The sequence below is a fragment of the Mustela putorius genome, unplaced genomic scaffold (genome assembly GCF_011764305.1).
Source record: "Mustela putorius furo isolate JIRA1106 unplaced genomic scaffold, ASM1176430v1.1 tig00000193_pilon_pilon_pilon, whole genome shotgun sequence".
NCBI lineage: Eukaryota > Metazoa > Chordata > Mammalia > Carnivora > Mustelidae > Mustela > Mustela putorius.
In genome coordinates this window covers 1,557,533-1,578,974 of record NW_025421309.1, presented here as the reverse complement: position 1 = coordinate 1,578,974, position 21,442 = coordinate 1,557,533, and the positions used below count along the sequence as shown (strand labels likewise).

At 41.9% G+C, this 21,442-nt stretch overlaps 1 protein-coding gene across 3 annotated transcripts in view; it reads right to left on the bottom strand.

The window, feature by feature from the left end:
- Positions 1–21,442, bottom strand: part of SART3 (spliceosome associated factor 3, U4/U6 recycling protein) — a 38,495-nt gene that overhangs the window by 12,307 nt on the left and 4,746 nt on the right. For 2 of the 3 annotated variants that reach the window (XR_201260.3, XM_004779076.3), the window contains exons 2-12: positions 16,550–16,676; positions 15,337–15,441; positions 11,047–11,231; positions 9,843–9,948; positions 8,454–8,578; positions 4,583–4,738; positions 3,510–3,648; positions 2,921–3,028; positions 2,412–2,489; positions 2,228–2,286; positions 1,183–1,292 (exon numbers count right to left, since the gene is read on the bottom strand). Coding sequence is in view for 2 of the 3 variants with exons in the window: in XM_004779076.3 (XP_004779133.2) it covers positions 1,183–1,292; positions 2,228–2,286; positions 2,412–2,489; positions 2,921–3,028; positions 3,510–3,648; positions 4,583–4,738; positions 8,454–8,578; positions 9,843–9,948; positions 11,047–11,231; positions 15,337–15,441; positions 16,550–16,676 (1,298 nt within the window). In the remaining variant the exon portion in view is untranslated. The remainder of the gene's footprint in view (positions 1–1,182; positions 1,293–2,227; positions 2,287–2,411; positions 2,490–2,920; positions 3,029–3,509; positions 3,649–4,582; positions 4,739–8,453; positions 8,579–9,842; positions 9,949–11,046; positions 11,232–15,336; positions 15,442–16,549; positions 16,677–21,442) is intronic. The other variant, XM_004779077.3, reaches the window with a different exon arrangement.

Sequence of the window (21,442 nt, the reverse complement as noted above, 5' to 3'; positions counted from 1 at the left end):
GTTTAAGGAGTCCTGAGACCAAAAAATTTGAGAGTTGCTGACCCAGAGGAATATTCAAGAAGCTTTTTGTTTTTTAAAGACTTTATTTATTTATTTGACAGAGAGAAAGAGCATAAGCAGGGGGAGCAGCAGGCAGAGGGAGAGGAACAGAGCAGGGAGCCCAGGACCCTGGGATCATGACCTGAGTCAAAGGCAGATGCTTAACCAACTGAGCCTCCCAGGCACCCCCTCAAAAAGCTTTAATAGTGGTCATCTCTAGGGGTGAGATGGTAATAAACTTTCCACCACATAGTTTGGCAAATGTTTCATTTAAATTTGAGCATGCGTTATTTTTTAAATTGGGGAAAAAAACCAAAACACTCAAAAATGAAAAAAATATATGAAAATAAATATATATATATATATTTTTTTAAGATTTTATTTATTTATTTTATAAATAGAGAGAGATCACAAGTAGGCAGAGAGGCAGATAAAGAGAGAGGGAGAAGCAGGCTTCCCACTGAGCAGAGAGCCTGATGTGGGGCTCGATCCCAGGACCCCGACATCATGATCTGAGCTGAAGGCAGAGGCTTCACCTACTGAGCCACCCAGGCACCCCTGAAAATGTATTTATTGAGATGCAACATTCAAGATACAATGAACAGAAAGGCTGGTCATATTCTTTACATCTTCCCCATGATATAAGTATTACTGGTTACATTTATTTAAAGTAGTTTTAGAGATTTCTAACACGTACACTGTCACTGCATTTTCTTTAGGAAAAAAAAAGTTAAGCATAGAAAAATCTCAAAGAATATACCCAAAGCATTAGCTAATGGGTTATGTCTCTGAGTCTGCCACTGTAGATTAACTTCGGGGTTTTTCTCCTTGCTTTTTAATATTTTCCACTTTTACATACAAAGCAAATACAAAAAATAGTTCCCCCAAAACTTAAATAAAATATTTCTATCCAAAAACCAAAATAACAGAAAGAAACATATGGCTGTATGACAAGCCCAGACACAAAATTTCAGGTTGAGTTCCCTAACCTCTCCCAGTACACACAGAGCTGCGAACAAAGGACAGGCTGCCAGAGGCCAGGGCCCTGTGGTGAGGGGCAAGCCAAGGCCAGCAGGAGTCAGCCAGGACTTAACACAGCTTACCCCTGACAGGCACCACCAATCCCGCCCCCAAGCCAATTACCTTTCCAGGTTGTAATACTCGAGCCACATGTTGGCATATTTGGCATTCCCTTTGGTCATGATGCTGTCCCAGAGTTCCCGAGCCTTCTGCATATTATTGCACAGTCGAGCCTAAAATGCATTAACAGGCTCCTTTAGGAAAAGATGCAAACCTTAGCACACTGGCACCCATTACAAAGCATGCCTCAAACAGACGTGCCTTAAAACCCCTCACTGACAATCGGTGTTCCATGACTCCCTGGATATTTCCCAGCCACTGACCACAGCAGCACACCCAGCTCAACCACTTCAGGCTTTCAGAGGAGACAAGGCTTAAGCTGTCTGCCTATTTGCCTGTCTATTTGAGAGCAATGAGCAGGAGCCCACAGGTACTTAAAAGAGAACTGACTAGTCACTTTTTATTTTTATCAAGCTTAACGACAAGCATTTAATCTGAGTGCAATGTGGAGAAAAGAAAGACCGATCTAGGAGGAGGTCCCAGCTCTGCCATTTATTAAGTGACTTGGGCAAGTGAACCCCTCTGAACCTGACAGACACTGGTTCTTTGACCTGACTCCCTCAGAAAATAAAAGAGGATGAGAATTCGCAACTCAAGGGCAGATTCCATACCTTACTCACTTGGGGTCCTTGGCCCAACAACAACATTGAATTCGTTATATCCCTTAATTATCTGTCAAATTTCTATCTCCCATAGGGGATCAAAGACTTGGGAGCACGGAGCAGGATTCCCCTCATCTCGCCAGCACACAGTAAAATGCCTGGCAGACGGTACACACCCGAGATCCTCTCACGAACCAGACACCAAGGGGAGGGGGGCAGAAGTCCATGAGTCAATTCCTGGCATTCTGAGGTTTGCTGCGTACTTCTTACCCAAGTGCTAGTGTTTTCTCTAAGATACAGATGAACGTGCACCAAGCTAGATACAGAGCACAAATCTCTACAGACCCCAGACTATCACCGGGGATTCTGATGCAACGGCAGCCACATCGTTACAAACATGTCCCTCAAAGGTGCATGTCACTGGCACATCTGTCAAAAACACTTACCTCGATCCTAGCCCAGTTCTGCATGATCATGCAGCTTGGATCTCCGCTCTCATTAAAACCTTTAAGAAGAGAAGCAGCCAAAATTAGAGAAGAATCTAAAGACCAAGAGCCTCTGCCGGAGAAGGCATGCCCACCAAGTAGGGGAAAGACAACCGCAGGGAGTAGCGGGTGAAGCCACACTTACGCTCCTCCACCTCCTGCTTCAGATACTCCAAGGCGCGAGTGAACGCAGACCTCAGCTCTTCCAGCTCTTTACTGGAATCTGTCAGGAGTTGCAAGAGAGGTTTGGCTTCAAGAAACCGCATACCATGTCTTTTTTTTTTTTTTTTTTTTTAATTCTACAGTGAAACTCCTGGGAGCCTGCTGTGCACCTGGCATCAGGCTGGAGACACAGAAATAAAATTGCCAGTCCTGCCCTCATCATGTGGTTGGGGAGAAAGACACTGGGACAAATAGCACATTATGGACAGTGCTGGCAGGACTCGGTATAGAACATAAGGACCCTAAGTATCTTCCCTTACAATTCACAAGAGGACTTAAGGATTTAAAAGTGAAAATTCTGGGGGAAACAGTTGTCAATGGCTGGTCTACACCATTTGCCTCATCGTGATGTATCTGGGCAACTGGGATAACTCACTGAAAGACATGTTAGGAAAGAATTCGGAACTGAATCTGACACTTGAATTTAAATACCTTGTTTGAAATCAACCCTTCTCCTCAGGTAATCAAGGTACGCCTGCCAAATCTCCACATAATCAGTGGCCTGAATGAAGCCAGCGCTCAAAGCTTTCTCAAATGTCACTGGAATTGAAGAATAAGCCAGGATTTGTTACCAGTTCAAAAAGAAGTTAATACAAATTACTGAGATTGTTATAAAAACCTCTACTATCCAATACTATATGACTTCATAATAATGACAGGGGGAAACAAAGTGAAATGAGCTAGAGAGAAATGTTTTTTTTAAAAAAAAAAAAAAAGAGCCTCCAGGATTTACATGAACTTTGTTCTAGAAAGGGCATGTTCCACAAGATGCCCCGCACTAAAAGAATTCTGGGTCAGTAGGTTTGGAAAAAAGATGCCAAATTCCCAGAAAATCACAATGAAATGTTAGCATGTTAAAAGCTTATGATCAGTTTATCTCCCACTTAGGGTCTTTTCTGTCACTAACACCCTATGTCCCAAAGCTAACACCCAGGGGAAGGCTGATTTAATGACTGTCACAGCACTAGGTTTCTGGCCTGGGACAGAAAGCTTTAGAGTCTTCCCACAAAAACATTCGCACCAGAAATCACTTGATGGTCAACTCCATGTCTTTCCATGGCCAAGAGGTAACGACTCCATAGGGCAACTGTCCATGGGCAGTTTCTAACAGCACGGTTATGTACAGATAAAACCAAATCCTTTACTTTCAGCTGCCGATCCTACGATTAAAAAGTCCAGAGTTAGGAGAGAAAGTGCTACCGTTACAGACTTTACCATCCATGACACATCCCCAGCATAACCAGCTGACAAATTTCTTTAGAAACGCCTCTCGTGACTGGTTTCTTCAACAAAGAAATTATGAGGAGTTAGGGTAGAAGAAGAGAGGTAGAGAAGGAACCAATAGAGGAAAACAACCTTGAGAGACATCAGCCAATCCTAATGGATGGACCCTGCCTGGATCCTGATTCAAATCTTTTATATACATGTATTGAAATATTTACCAATGAAATGTGACTTTTGGGATCTGCTTCAAAATCCCATGGAAGAGGAAGAAGATTAAGGACACAGACGAAATTAGACTAGTGCCATGAGTTAACTATTAGAGCTGGGTGATGGGCCCACGAGGTTTCACCTTATTAATCTATGTTCTAATGCTTACGTTTTTTTCCCATAATGAAAAGTTACAAGAAAAAAGTAATCTGTCTTAAAATCCTCAGTAAGGGGCGCCTGGGTGGCTCAGTGGGTTAAGCTGCTGCCTTCGGCTCAGGTCATGATCTCAGGTCCTGGGATCGAGTCCCACATCGGGCTCTCTGCTTGGCAGGGAGTCTGCTTCCTCCTCTCTCTCTCTGCCTGCCTCTCTGCCTACTTGTGATCTCTCTCTGTCAAATAAATAAATAAAATCTTTAAAAAAAAAAAAAAAAAAAATCCTCAGTAAGAAGACTGTGCAAATTTTTTTTACAGTGTCGGTCTGCAATGACTTGGAACACCGGAAGAACTCCCTGAGTGAGTTGGCAGAGGGGAAAGGAGGATGAGGGGAAAATGAGGAAGCAGAGAGGGGTGGCACAGAACTAACTCCCGACACTCCTGCTGGTTTTCTTCGAACAGGCTCTCAATCGGTAAGAAGGAAAGAAACCAGAAGTCGAGTGGTCTTACGAGGAACTGACTGTAGCGGATCCACAGGTCTGGGACAAGGCAGTTCTCGACGAGGGCACGCTCGAAAATCAATTGCACGCGAGCAGGGTCACCAATTTTCATCTCAAAGTCAATGTACGCTTGATATTCAGCCAGCCTGGGTGCCTCTGCTTGCAACTAAGGCAAAAGGGAAGCATAATGAGATTGAAATGAGCTACCTGACACTGTTAGGAAGCACAACATATCTTCATAGTAAATTCTGGCAAGACTGGCTATGTCAGTAAAAATCCCCCATTCCCACTCGCAGAACCTCTGGCATGCCGGGTCTACAACACGACGGGCAGACTAAGAGTCCATAGCGCCTCTTCATGGCAACAGTTAGAAAGGTTCCACGAACCCTTTTCCAAACCCACCCTCGGGCCACAGGGGGCTTTTGATGGGAGCATCCATCAGCAACTAAATGAAAGAGAAACACCTTTGCCAGTGACCATGGACAGCCATCCCTCCAAAACAGAAGTCACTTTCTCAGCCTACTGAGTGGAGTGAACACATCCACACTGGAGCGATTTGCTGCCTTCATTCCAAGGCTTCTCATTCCAGTATCAGCTCCTGCTAGCGTGCAGGCACATGCAGAACATGAAAGAGGCTAGGCTGAATATTTACTGAGCCAAAGAACTAAAATCAAACCTCTTTTCAGACAAAATCCCTATACAACCTTCCTCTTCAGCTATACTCTTCTAATGGTCGTAACAAAATGAACTAGCTGAAGATTTCATTAAAGAGGCTTTAAGAAATACAACTACCTACCAGTCATTTACAGGCTGGCCAGCAGGAGAGCACACATGCTCTGAGTAGAGAAAGAGGATGTCTGATCTCAGTTTCTAGTTTTAATGACAAACGGGTTACCCAGAGAGACTGCCACTGAAAACTACTAAAACTGCTGGATTCGATATAAAAAACATCTTGAAAATCATCAGCAAACTGGCAAAGACACAAGAAATATCTAGATGAAGGTTAAGCTTTTGCTGGTGTAAGATATATTAAGGATTTGATCTTCACAGTGGGGATCATTATCATCCCATAATACATTCGAGGGGACTGAAACACACGGAGGGTAAGGACAAGCTCAAAGTCAGAGAGCTAGCAACTGGCAGAGCTAACATTCGAACTTGAGGTGGCCTGGCTCTCAAAGTCACTGTTCTTACTATGCCACAAGATACCAAAAACAGAGCCAACAAGCCCAACCAACCACGAACAAGATAAATACAAAGATATCCACCCTGGACCTACTGTACTGAAACTGTGGGACATCAAACAAAACCTGTGAGACTTTAAAATGGGCCAGAGAAAAAACAAGGACTGCCATCACAGAAGCCGACGTCTCAACAGCAACAACAGGAGCCAGGAAGACAGGACACGTAACTTTCGATCTAGAATTCTACATCCTGAGAAATGAACTTTTAAGAAGAGCAAAGTGAAGACCTTTTCAAATTAAAACTGAGAAAATCTGTTACCAGCAAATATCCAGGGCAGGTGACTTTAAAGGGTGTACCTGAAGCAAAATAAAAATGATTCCAGATGAAAGCTCCGGGATACAAGGGAAGAAGAGCAAAGGAAGTGGGAAATGCATGTAGTGAATGTAAGGAAGCTGGGGCTGTATAATTCAAGATTAACTGCTAACAAGGATGACTTGCAGGTCAAACAGGACAAGAAAACACAAGGATAAGTCTGAGGCATGGTAAATGTAGCTGAAAGTATTCTAAGACCAAGACAGGTAGAAAAACACCACTTATTACAAACAGTATTATGGTCAAAAACCAAATATTATGGTCAACACGGAAAATCCAAAATCAAAAAAAATCTACTGATCATTAATAAAAATTTAGAAAGTTCAACAGACAAAAAAATTAGTATAAAAACCAAATTGTAATTTATATAGCAAGAACAATTAGAAAAGCAAATCTTTTTAAAAAGGTGGCATTTTCAATACGATCAAAAATATCTTAGAAATAGGTCTAAAAAAATGTGTTCAAGGGACCAGATGAAATTATAAATTTATAAAACTTTAGAGAAAGATAAGGCCTAAGTAGCAAAGGCCTATACCACATTCATAGATTAGAAGATTCAATATTTCTAAGATGTAGTCTTCTCCCAATTGATCAGTGCAATTCCAATACAAAATTCAACAGGTTTTTTAAATAAAATCTGAAAAGTTGATTCTAAACCCAAGTTATTAAGAACTAAAGAAAGAAAGAGAAGACACTCTTGAAGAGGAACAACGTGGATGGGATTCATGTTACCTACAAGCAAAACTTAGGAAACTGGGGCACCTGGGTGGCTCAGATGGTTAAGCGTCTGCCTTCAGCTCAGGTCCTGATCCTAGAGTCCTGGGATCAAGCCCCACATTGGGTTCCCTGCTCAGCAGAGAGCCTGCTTTCCCCCTCTGCCTCTCACCTCTCCTTGTGTTCTCTCTCTCAAAAGAATTTAAAAAACAAACAAACAAACAAAAACCTTACAAAACTGTCATTATTAGGACAGTGTAATTTAAGCCAGTGGGGCAGAAGAGAAAGCCCAGAAATAGATGGACAGCTGATCTATGACAGATGTGGGCTAGCACATCAATGCGGGGAGGATGGAACTATCAAAATCAGTGCCGGAACAACTGGTTGTATGGAAAAACAAAACTGGCCCTCGCCTCACGCCATATACAAAAATCAATTCCATATAAAGATCTAAACATGAAATACACAGCTATGAACTTCTGGAAGAAAAGAGAGCTAAGATTATTCATGAGTTTGGAACCTGGAGAGATTTCTTAAGCGTAAAAGCAGAAACCGTAAGAGAAAGAATGATAAACCCAATTAGAGTACAACTGAGAACTGCTCAACAAAAGACACCATTAAAAAACTAAAAAGACAAACCACAAACCTGGGGGAAGCTTCTATAATACATACAACCAAAAGAAGGAATATGATCCAGGATTCCTAAGAATTAATTAGAAAAAAATACAGATGAAAGAAAAATGAGTCAGACTTCACCAGGCGCCTCACATAAAAAGACATCCGAATGGCCAACAGATGTGGAACAAATGCTCAACTTTTGTTAGCAATCAGGGAAATGCAGATTAAAACTACAACTTCAGACCCATCTCAGTGGCTCATAATTAGGTCAGTATCAAAGGCTGGGAAGACCAAGGAAAACCCTCGGTTCAGTGAGAACTCCTGGGCAGGAGTACCAACTGAGAACACAGAAAACAGTTCGGCACAATCCTTTGATCCAGCAAGTCCTCCTGGGGATGCCCTCTGGAGAAAGCCTATTCCTGTGTGCACTGAGAGACATGCGCAAGAAAGGCCAGAAACATGCTGCTCCTCCTAGCAACAAACTGGAAAACGACCCGGCTAGGAACACGGATGTATAAAGTGTGGCATACACATACGACTTCATGGCCGTGAAAACAGACTATACTGATCAGTACAAGTACAACCCACAAAAACGTTCAGTGAAATACACAGCATGATTCCATTACATAAAAGCTCAAAGACAAGCAAAATTAAACAATATATTAATCAAGGATATGGTCAGAGGTTGTAAAACTATAAAGAAAAGCAAGGGAACGATTATCACAAAAGTCAGGAAAGTGATTACCTCTCGGGAGAGGGAAGAGGAGGCAATCGGAGAGGGACACATAGGAGACTTCTAAGGTACTGGCAATGTTCTATTTCTTAACCTGGGTGGTGGGTACATGGATGTTTACTTTATTATTAGTATGTAAACTGTATGCACACATTTATACACTCTATAGATTTCACAACAAAATAAATTTTAAAGATGCAACTATTGATTAGGGAAAAATTTGCAGCGAGAAGTTCACTATAAAGAGGCCAACACTTACCAGTGCTTCTTCATAGGGTTTGTATCTCTCCAACTGCTGTAGTGCTTTGTTATAGTTCTGAATTACCGACTCTGGTATTGGGTCTTCTGACCACTCTTCATACTCTGCAAATGTGGCCTCCATATCTATTGAGAGATGGATTCAGCCCCATAGGTCTTGCCACTGAGTTTCATCAACCCAGAGATGAAACCATGAGACTCGGAGGATGCCAGCCCCTCCCACCAGTGACCACAGCAACTCTTATGCTCGAATCTTCTACTGGGCCCAGACTTGACCTTAGATTCTGTCTCAAAGCAATTTCCCCGGAAGCCCTACCAATTAATCCATCAGTTAATTAAATAATAGCAACACTTACCTAGTGCTTCCTATGATCTAAACTTTCCATCCACTAATTCATCCAATCCTCCCAGCTCTAGGGAGTAGATTCTACCATGATCTCCATTTTGCAGTTGAGGAAACGCAAGTAAAGGGTTACATCAATTGTTTGCAGGTCACAGTAGATCAAGGCCTTGAACCAGGCAGTCTGGCTCAAGTACATGCTCTACTCACTGTACTATGCCACATCACATTGCTATGGGAGATGAAACCTGCAGGCTGCTCAGTTCTAGCCTTTTCTGCATGTCACCCAAGGATTCAACTGGAAAGCCACTTTATAATTTGTTAAATCAAATCCAAATAAGCCACGAAGTAGAAAGAGCAATTACGTATGGGCTCAAGCAGTTGTCCAGAGGTGCCAAGGGTGTACAATGTGAAACTACGCCTGAAGAACAAACAAGATGGCAGCACAAAACTCTTCCCATGCCCAGAAAAATCCTCCAGACGCTGCTCATGCTCTAGCTCTAGCTCCAGAGTTTCAAGGCTTGGCTTACCAAAATATATTCACCCAAACAAGAAAATCCTTACCAAACCCCCAAGAAATTCAGGTATGAACACTTCCAACCAACAGGGCTACGGAACCAATCACCCCCACAGAAGAATGCTATAAGCCTGTGGGAAATCCTCACTCTGATACGGAAGAGGTTACTGCTAAAGAGAAAATGCTCACCATGGAGCTCTTACTCAATAAAGTTTCCCCAGAAAACACAGGGGGGTTCGTTTCCCTATTCTTTATAGTAACTCTACCTCTCCAACAGTGAAAACAGAGAATACTGCGAGTCAGGAAGTCTGGCTTCCAGGTCTGCCTGCTGACCCTCAATCCTCTTGGACCATTAACAATTCAAGGTACATTTTTAACCAAAGGCCTCGTCCACAGTGACACTGTCCAGTGAGAGTAAGAACACCAGCAACATCTGTCTCACAGGATGCTGGGCAAGACCTAACGACAGGACATGCCCCAAAGCATTTTAAAAACCACGGAGGGCCAGCTGTCGACAGGTCCATTTCTCTTACCATAGAGCGGGATCGCCAGCTGTCGCCGGAAGAGACTGTGGACTTTCTCCAGCTGTGAATCAAAGGTTTGTTCCCGGTCAAAAGGGGAAAGGAAGCCAGCTATGGGCTAAAGAAGCAAATTTGTAGTAAATGACAAACTTGGCAATCCTTCCTACTTCAAAAAAAATATTGCAACAAATTTTTTAGTTCAAACTAAAAATACGTTTATATGACCTCTGATACATGAGGTATTATGTCAAATGCTGGGAGAGGCACAAAAATAAATGTCTTTGCTACTAAGTGTTTCCGACTGGGTGAAAGGCAAAAAGGAATGTTAGAAATGTATATACTGACAACATATGCACAAATGACTACAATGAAACATCAGGAAAGAAAGTATCACAAGGCTTGCTTTCGACTGGTGTTTAAGGCTGAGGTTTTTTATGAAGGGAGGAAAGCATCACAGACTCCGAGAGGAGTAGGCAGTTGGGATGCATCTACAGGCTCTCCTGCCATAGTAAGAGGAGGAAACGGACTCCCAGTCGAAGGAACCGTGTTAAGTACAGTGGCCAACAAGTGCACAACTGTGGAGTGGCACATGGGAGCAGAGCCCACACAGGGTTATGTCTGCTGCTGGAGGGCCACAAATGTCAGCCAAAGGAGTTAGCCCCGATGCCTCCATCGGAGTGAGCTGAAGGCACCACTACAGACTTCCTCAACAGGGATGTAATCAACAAGGGACTGGGCTACTTTATTAATAACCATCTAACTACTAGAGGGCTCCACTAGTTACGGATGGTGTGCATGCGCGCGCGCACACACACACGCGGGAGAGGGAACACTGGGAGGGGACTATAAACCCTTGAGTCAGAGTTCAAAAAAAATCCAATTATGATGAGGTCAAATCTCTTACACCTCTTGCCAGTTATTATTGGACATGACTAATATATATACATTTCTTTTAAGAGATATAGTTATTCTGGTGTATTCACCTGGAACCAATAACTGAAGTAGTATTTTTAAATATCAGAAAAATTATAAGGTCATCTGCTTTTAGTCAAAGAAATCTTTCTTGTTCCACAAATACTACTGATTTTACTTCACTGCCCACTCACTAAGAGACTGGCGAGGACCATTTCGTCAACTGTGTTCTTCCGAGGCCACTTACAAAGACAGCCCCAACTAGCTGAAGGCAAGCACTGGTCACAGAGACCAGGCCACTCACCCGGGCAGCTTCCACAATGGCACTTTCGAACTCCCTGTAAGCCTCCCAGATGGCGAGTCCTTTGGTCATATGTAAGCCGACTGACGAGAGCGCCCTTTCAAACACAGAACGGACTTTCTCAAGGCCACCTTTCTGACCAATTCCACCAACTGAGTACTGGCCATACTCCAGCCAAATGTTAGGACCTAAGAAGGAGAAGTGCTCTATTAATTCAGGATATGAAATACCCAAAGATCAAAACTTTTGTTCCGCTGAGTCACAAAAGAAATACGCCCACCAAAACAATACTCATTCACACAAAAAGGTAAGAGCACACCAACAAGCATCCAATGTACATAAATTACTAATACTGCAGCTAGAAAGGAAAGTGTATCTTAATGTCTCTACTAGGTTACAATTATTGCCATTTTACTGCATAAACAGAATATGCCAGCAGGTAATATGTAATATGCTCATGATTAAAAAGCCTATTTATTAAAATGGAAGCAATTCAATGAAAATATTCAATGCAAATAGTTATAAATCTGAGTACTTTCAGAAAGATTTCAAAGCTTAGAATTTTTTAACTTTTGAATCTTTTTAAGCCTTCTGGTCAAAATCAAAGAACAAATTAAAACCACCAATTCTGTAACCAGATGTCTGTATTTTAAGTCTTTCTTTATAATGATGTTTAAACAGCAACAACAGAAAAGACCCGATCGCCCTTTTTTTTGTCACTTTCTTCTTAAACTTTATATACACTCACCCCTGCAGCTTTAAGAGCAGACTAATGAATTAAACTCTTTAGGAGTGCTTGCTTGGGCAGCACATACATTAAACTCTTTAGGAATGCAGTGGTTCCCAATGCACACGTTTTGCACATTAAGTCACCTTTCAGAGATCTGAAAATATTTCACAGGCCTATCCATTAACCTTGTAAAATAAAAATACTTAGAAGATAAAGCTGATTTGACAATTACTGTGTTTTCCCGAGGATTTATTTCAATGAACTTAGCCAAACTTTGTTAGCTACTCTGTTTTAGCTCACCAATACAGAGCAGCCATATGGGATGCAAAACAACAAAGGAAGAGGGGGTGCCTGGCTGACTCAATTGGTAGAGCATGTGACTCTTAAAGCAGGCCAAAGTGGCTTCCGAACATTCACAAAACAAGGGACATAACTTCCATGCTCTAGGGCTCCTGAAACTAACATAAGAACCCCACGGACCCCCATTCAAAACTACTTTAAGAGACCTAATCTGAGAAGCACAGTTATCTGGCTTCCAGACCCCCAGCAGCCCTGAAGCAACTGGGGAACGAAAGGCACACTGACCTCAGCACTGACAGTGGCAGCCCCACAGCAGGGTGACTGTAAACCATCAAGGACCAGAAAACATTAGACTGGGGAGGTACTGTTAATGATGACTCTGAGACATTCACAGAGGGGTTCCAGGATCATCAAACAACATGGGAGCGTCAAGCCCTTGGAACTGTCAAAAGGTTCTAAGAAGCCACATGGACAGATTGGAGCAGAGACCCAAGAACACTAAAAGCACATAATAGGGGAATTTCATATTCACAAAACACCTGTAATTTTCAGTATCTGGATTATAAAAACTAAAAACTGATCAATTCTCTTGGCTGATAAAGGCACATGGAAAATGCTCTTCCTCCGGGCAGTCTATCTTCAAGTTCCAGTGCCTGTCAAAAGGGGAAATGCCCACAGTGGGGAAAACCAGATATGGAAGAAGGATGTTTAATTTAAAAGGAGGAAATCTGGGGAAATTTGGGGGTGGTGGGGACACCTGGGTGGCTCAGCCAGTTGGGCATCCAACTCTTGATTTCAGCTCAGGTCATCATCTCTGGGTCAGGCTGAGCACAGAGCCTGCTTGTTCCTCTTCCTCTGCTCCTCCCTGCTCCCCAGCCCACACTTGCAAGTGCACACTCTCTCTAAAATACATAAAATCTTTGTTTTTTTTTAATAGAAATGGGGCTTTTATTTATTTATTTTAAAGATTTTATTTATTTGACAGAGAGATCACAAGTAGGCAGAGAGGCAGGCAGAGAGAGAAGGGGAAGCAGGCTCCCTGCTGAGCAGAGAGCCTGTGCAGAGCTCGATCCCAGGACCCTGAGATCATGACCCGAGCTAAAGGCAGAGGCTTAACCCACTGAGCCACCCAGGCGGCCCTCAAATACATAAAATCTTTAAAAAATAAATTTAAAAATTTTTAAAAAGGGAGAAATTTTTAAAACTTTAAAAAAAAAAAAAAAGTTTTGTCCATAGCATTCTCTGATGTGTCCTATAGGTAAAAAGCATATTTAGAGAATCATACTGCCAACAGGGGAGGGTTAAGAAACTTCGAGAGAAGGTGTCTACTCCACTTGCGCTAGCAAAAATTCAACACAAGCAGACAATGCACAGCGTACACCTGTGTGGTGATGGAGGTTCCGTAAGTCAACTGCAGTGGTGGTTACCAGAATCTACACATGGGGTAAAACATCACAGAAGCAGACACGAACATTGTACTAAAATCAATTCTCTGGTTTTGATTTTGTATAGTAGTTACAGGATACTGAGGAAAGCAAGATGAAGTTTAGGAACTCTCTGTACTACTATCCTGTAAATCTAAACTTATTTTAAAATAAGAAGTTTTGGGGGCACCTGGGTGGCTCAGTGGGTTAAAGCCTCTGCCTTCGGCTCAGGTCATGATCTCAGGGTCCTGGGATCGAGCCCTGCACAGGCTCTCTGCTCAGCAGGGAGCCTCCTTCTTTCTCTCTCTCTGCCTGCCTCTCTGCTTACTTGTGATCTCTGTCTGTCAAATAAATAAATAAAATATTTTTTAAAATAAAATAAAATAAGTTTTTCAAAGCTTTTTAATATTAAAAAAAAAAGCATTCTGTCCAAAACTTCTAAAAATCCAAACTATGTACAAAAGGCAACCTTTAGGGGCACCTAGGTGGCTCAGTGGGTTAAAGCCTCAGCCTTCGGCTCAGTTCATGATCTCAGGGTCCTGGGATTGAGCCCCACATCAGGCTCTCTGCTCAGCCTGCTCTCCCCCTCTCTCTGCCTGCCACTCTGCCTGCTTGTGATCTCTGTGTCAAATAAATAAATAAAATCTTTAAAAAAAAAAATAAAAAAACAAATAAAAGGCAACCTTTAGTCATCTGAAAATACCACGAAAGTTCTCCCCACCAAAAAAATGCTGGGTGTGAATATGCTCACTCCTTTACGACAAACATTTCTCCTAACTGTATTTTAAAACCAAATATCCTCAAATGAAAACCACAGACAGCGGGCGTGGGTGGCTGGGTGGCTCCGTTGGTTAAGCAGCTGCCTGCGGCTCAGATCATGATCCTGGAGTCCCAGGATCAAGTCCCACATCGGGCTCTCTTTTCACCAGCAAGTCTGTCTCTTCCTCTGCCCTTCACCCCACTCTCATGCTCTCTCTCAATCTCTCTCTTTCAAATAAATGAAATCTTTGAGTCGGAGGAGTCAAGATGGCGGAGAAGTAGCAGGCTGAGACTACTTCAGCTAGCAGGAGATCAGCTAGATAGCTTATCTAAAGATTGCAAACACCTGCAAATCCAACGGGAGACCGAAGAGAAGAACAGTAACTCTAGAAACAGAAAATCAACCACTTGAAAGTTTCCTGGGGTTGTTGCCACCCTTTTAGTACTTTACTTGCTCCTTCATATACTCTTATTTGGACACAATGACAAGGCGGAAAAATTGACCACAAAAAAAAGAACAAGAGGCAGTACCGAAGGCTAGGGATCTAATCAACATAGACATTGGTAATATGTCAGATCTAGAGTTCAGAATGACGATTCTCAAGGTTCTAGCCGGGCTCAAAAAAGGCATGGAAGATATTAGAGAAACCCTCTCGGGAGATACAAATAAATGAAATCTTTAAGAAAGGAAGGAAGCGGGGAGCACCTGGGTGGCTCAGTGGGTTAAGCCTCCACCTTCGGCTCAGGTCATGATCCCAGGGTCCTGGGATCAAGCCCCACATCGGGCTCTCTGCTCAGCAGGGAGCCTGCTTCCCCACCCCTCTCTGCCTGCCTCTCTGCCTACTTGTGATCTCTGTCAAATAAATAAATAAAAATCTTTCAAAAAAAAAAAAATAAAGGAAGGAAGGACAAAAGAAAAGAAAGCCAAAATGAGCAAATCTTTCTAATAAGTAAACTCAAATCTTTCTAATTGCTGGACTAACGCTCTCCTTTCTGAGGAGCGAACCTTCATGAGGCAACCCTGGGTAGCAGAGACAGAAGCATCTGCAGACACCTCAAAAAAGCGCACAGGGAACTTACAAATGTAATCCTTCACGGCTTTCTCGAAGAGGTCGTACACGTGCTCTCTGTCCAGGCCGTCCAGAGCCATGCTGATCTCGTCATGCAGCCACTCCAACCAGAGCTCTGCAACACAACAGCACCTCCTGCATGACCATCTCCTTCACCAAAGGGCAAGATGACAGCAGGGACCTTACTGTAAGTCACGAGCACACCCACGTTTCGCCCATCTCATACAGCCTACCACGGTCACAGAAATTCAATTCTTAAAACTTGTATCAAGCACACATAAAGTTTATGCTTCCAAATAAGACCAAGTAATTAAAATCATAATACCGTACACCTGTTGGGCATTTTATGTTTTTGCTAAGTACTTACGTATATATATTTCTCATTCAATCTTTTTTAAACTCCTGTAGATGATAGTCATAATAATGAGTAACGATGGCACCTATCTAAACATTTATGACATGCTAGGGCATTTATTATGTGTTATACCCAGAATACCTCATCCAATCCATGTACTGCAATGTAGAAACTACTGCTAGCCCATCTTACTGCTGGGAAAACTGAGTCTTAAAATGTTTATATAATTCGCTGAAGGTCTCACAACTAGTAAGATGTACAGTCAGGAACAAATCTGGGCAATCTGATTCCAGCTCCTACACTCAGCAGTTATGCTTTAGGGCAGGGAGAGGGGGAGAGGGCTGAATCTGGGACCTGTGTTCTCCCAACTCCTCCCTAAAAGATCAATTACAAACTCACGAAGAACTGATCTACAAGATGCACAGGGTAATTCTGTTTCAAATAAGTAAGTAAAAGTAATCTATATCCTAACTACCATGTAACAAACAAGGCATGAAATGTTTACACTAAAAATCACTTATAAAATTTAACTGTAATACAATTAACTAGTGCTGAGAAAATGGATTAAAGAAAACACTGAAATGGGAAACAGAAAATGTGGGAAAAATTAATCATAATGGAGGATTAAAAAAAAATCAGGATCCAAAACACGAGTCTGTATTACACAATCACAATTATGTTTTGCAAAAAACTAAAAGAAGAAAAACTAGAAATCACTGACACTGGATAATGGGTTTTCTTCTTTCCACTGTTATTTCTATGTTCCACATTTCTGTAAGGAACACATCTGAGTTTCAGCACTGAACACAGAATGTATACTCTTCAGTTCTCTGTGTTTACAAAAGCAGGCCCACTGCTGATATGTTACCTTCAGTCAAAGGAAAGATCTCACTCATCTTCTGGCGAGCCATCCTCACTTTGGTAAGCTCCCCTTCCAGCCGGAGCAGCCGGATCAGGTCCACATGGCAGTTGTAGTCATAGATGTTGATAGACAGCTAAGAGGAAAAGAGCACAAGGTAAAATTTAAAACACTACCATCAAAAGAACTTAGCATTTTTCAACAATGGTGACAACGCTACAAACAAAAGAGATGTGCTATCTGGGAGTGCCACTGAAACAGCAAGGCCACATTTACCCCCAGGAAGAGGAAGAAAAACCAATGAACAAGCCTTTCTCTAATAAACACACATAGCCTCCACTCTGTTCCAGTCCCTGTAAGAACCCAGCTGGGTTGTTCTCTGAAATACAGGAAACATTCTGATCAAAGAAACACCAAGTGTGACCTCAGGCAAGTCATTAACTTTGCTCAGCCTCTATTTTCTCATCTGTAAAATGGGGATATTACTAGGGTCTAGTCCATAAGGTTCTCGTGAGGATTTTAAATCGTGATTAATAATGTGCTTTAGCACCTGCTGGCTGTGTAGGTAAGAGCTCTTTTACCAAACAAAAACAACAAAAAAGAAACCCCTAATGGGAGGAGCGAGAATGGCAGCACCTGCTGAAGCTGAGCAATAGGTACATTAGAAATTTATTTCTATTATTTGAAACTTTTCAAACTGAAAGCTAACACAAATGAAAATAACTGCTTAAAAAGCTATCAGACATCTGAGACAACAGAAAACTAAAAGAACCTGCCACTAGCAGACTTTCTCTTAAAGACAGTGAAAGGAAGAGAAAGGAAATGATCAAAGAAATCTTGTAGCATCAGGAAGGAAGGAAGAGCTCAAAGAGCAAGAAATACAGATAAGCATCCTGGAAGATCCTTCTCATGAGTTTTCTAAGCTGTATGTGATAACTGACACAAAAATTTTAAGACCACCTGATACTCAAAACAGTGACACTTCAAAGTGGGGATGCTAAATGCAAGGACATCCTTAATGGAAGGACCATTTCCACACTTCACTAGGTGGTAGAACACAGCTACCGTGTAAGTCAAATCAACTATCCCTAAGGCAACCACTAAGAAACTATACAACGCAATACACTAAAAATCACTATAAATAAATCAAGACAGAATCCTAAAAAATGTCCTTCCCAGGAAGACAAGAAAAGAAAAACAGAAGAATAAGAAACACAGGAAACAAATAGGAAATAATAAAATGTCAGGCTTTAGACCTAACATAGCAATAATTATCTTAAACGTTTATGCTCTTGGGACACCTGGGTGACTCAGTTAGTTAACCATCTGCCCTCAGCTCAGGTCTTGATCCCAGGGTCCCACATTGGGCTCCTTCTCTCTGCTTCTCTCTCTGCCACTCCCCCTGCTTGTGCAAGCGTACTCTCCCCCTCTTTCTTTCTGACAAATAAATAAAATATATCTTTTAAATATTTATGGTCTCAATATAGTAATTAAGGGGCACCTCGGTGGTTCAGTTGGTTAGGCATCTGACTCTTATTTTCAGCTCAGGTCATGATCTCAGCAGGGTCATGGGACTGAGCCCCACATGGGGCTCTATGCTCAGGGGGGAGTCTGCTTCTCTCCCTCTCCCTTTGCTCCTCCACTCATTCACTCTTTCCATAAAATAAACAAATATGGGCTACCTGCGTGGCTCAGTCAGTTCAGCGGCTGCCTTCAACTCAGATCATGATCCCAGGGTCCTGGGATTGAGCCTCGCATTGGGCTCCCTGCACAGTGGACAGCCCGTTTCTCCCTCTCCCTCTGCCTGCTGCTCTGCCTACTTGTGCTCTCTAGCTCTCTGTCAAATAAATAAAATCTTTAAAATAAATAAATAAAAATAAACAAATAAATCTTTTAAAATATATATATACTAGTTAAAAGGCACAGAATGGGAGAGTAGATAAAAACACAACCTAACTATATGCTGATTACAAGAAACTCACTTCAAATTCAAGGACATAGGAAGGCTGAAAGTAAAAAGATAAAAAAACAGATAGCATATAAACATTAGTCCAAAAAAAGAAATGGCTATATTAATATCACATAAAGCAGACTTCAGAGAAAATATAACTACCAAGGATAAAACGGGGGCATCACAAAATGATGAAAGGCTCAACCCACCAGCAAGACAAAGAAATCCTAAATGTGTATGAAACAAACAGACCCTCAAAATAGATTAAGCAAGACTGTTCAAGCTAAGAGACATACAAACTTACAATGGGGACTTCAAAATCCTCCACTTCAGCAACTAGAACTAGTAAACAAAAAATGAGCAAGCAGACGGAAGAGCCTCAGCATCAACCAACAGGACCTAATTAACATATACAGAACATTCCATCTGAGAGTGACAGAACACAGTTTTTTCTTCCTTGAGAGCCCATGGAGGGTTTAGTGAGACCAAACCATGGGCTGTAAGACAAACTGACAAATTTTTAAAAATGAAATCATATAGAAGATGTTTTCTGATAATACAATTAAATTAGAAATCTGTAATGGCAAATAAAAAAAAGGAGGAGTGCCTGGGTGGCTCAGTGGGTTAAGCCACTGCCTTCGGCTCAGGTCATGATCTCAGGGTCCTGAGATCCAGTCCCGCTCTCTGCTGAGCAGAGAGCCTGCTTCCCTCTCTCTCTCTCTGCCTGCTCTCTGCCTACTTGTGATCTCTCTCTGTCAAATACAGAAATAAAATCTTTAAAAAAAAAAAAAAAAAAACGTAATGGTAGGGAAATCCTTAAACATTTGGAAATTAAGCGATATACTTGTAAATAACCCACGGGTCAAAGAGGAAGTCTTAAGGAAAACTTAAAAATATGTAGAACTGAACGAAAATGAGGATACGGGGCGCCTGGGTGGCTCAGTGGGTAGAAGCCTCTGCCTTCAGCTCAGGTCATGAGCTGGGTCCTGGGATGAGCCCCGCATCAGGCTGTCTGCTCAGCAGGGAGCCTGCTTCCCTTCCTCCCTCTCTGCCTGCCTCTCTGCCTACTTGTGAATTCTATCTGTCAAATAAATAAATAAAATCTTTAAAAAAAAAGAAAAGAAAATGAAGACACAGCAAGTCAAAATAAGGATACAGCCACCGCAGTATGGAGAGGAAAACTTACAGAACTAAATTCAATGTATAAAAAGAATCATACACCATGACTAAGTGGAATCTGTTCCAGGTACATAAGGCGAGCTCATACTGCAGTCTGTGAAAATCAATCACTGTAACCCACTAGCTCAACAGGCTAAACCAAAATCACGGTATCACTGATACAGAAAATGCATCTGACAAAATCTAACAACCATTTGTGATAAAAATTCTATACCAGTTAGGCCCTTATTAAAATTTATTTTTTTTAAAGATTTTGCTTATTTATTTGACAGAAATCACAAGCAGGCGGAGAGGCAGGCAGAGAGAGAGAGAGAGAGAGCAGGAAGCAGGCTCCCTGCTGAGCAGAGAGCCCAATGCGGGGCTCAATCCCAGAACTCTGGGATCATGACCTGAGCCGAAGGCAGAGGCTTTAACCCGCTGAGCCACCCAGGTGCCCCCCTTATTAAAATTTAAACTTTTTGCTCTATGAAAGATTCTACCGAGGATGCAAAAACAAGCTACAGAATTCAAAAAATATATGTACAAACCACATACCCAGCAAAGGACAAGTATCTAAAAGATACAACTCCAAACTCAGCACTAAAAAACCAAGAATCCAATTAGAAAATGGGTAAAAGACATGAACCAACAGGTTCATAGAGGACACAAGACAGCAAGTTAAGTGCACACAGTAGTCAACATCATGAACTATCAGAGAAATGCAAATTAAAACCACAATGAGAAATCATTACACATCTAGAATGACTAAAATAAAAAATAGTGACAATACCAAATGCTGGAGAAGATGAGAAAAAAAAATGAACTGGCTCACTCATACATTGCTGATACTGCTGATGGGAATGTAAAATGTGGATGGCAGCTCTGAAAAACAGATGGGCCATTTCTTATAAATTCCACACACAATTACCACATCACCCAGCAAGTGCACCCTTGGGTACTTTTCCAGAGAAATAAAACCTATGTAACCCACAAAACCTGTATGTGAATGTTCCTAACAGCTTTATTCCTAGTAGCCAAACCTGGAAACCCAAATGACCTTCGATGGTGAATGGTTCCAGTAACCGTGGGGCACCCATACGTGGACTACTACTTAGCCAGAATGAGGAAATGAACAACATGTACCCAACTTAGATGAATATTTTTTTTTTAAGATTTTATTTATTTATTTGACCGAGTTGGGGGGGGGGGCAACAAGCAGGGGTAGAGGGAGAAGAAGCAGGCTCCCCGCTGAGCAGAGAGCCCGACATGGGGCTGGATCCCAGGACCCTGGCATCTTGACCTGAGCCAAAGGCAGATGCTTAACTGACTGACCCCCAGAGGCCCCACAAGTCAGATGAATCTTAAGGGAATTATGCTGAATAAGAAAAGCTAATCCAAAAAGATTACATACTATATGATTCCATTTACATAACATCCTTGAAACGACAAAATTATAGAAATAGAGAACAGATTAGTGGTTGCCAGAGGTCAGGAACTGTAACTATAAAAGGACAACAGAAAGGACCCTTGTGGTGACAGACTGATCTGTGCTGACTGGATCAACGTCGACATCTGGGTGGTGGTGTTATACTGTAGTTTTACAAAAGGATACCATTGGGAGAAACCAGTAAAGGGTACACGGGATTCCTGTAGAATTTCTTAAACCTGCAGGGAATCTACAACTATCTCAAAATGAAAAGATTAATTTTTTCAAAAAGCTTTTGTATGAGTTGGGCTATGTGGTTCCCTTAAGTCTACATATGAACACCAGGGTCTACTCTTCCAACATCTGC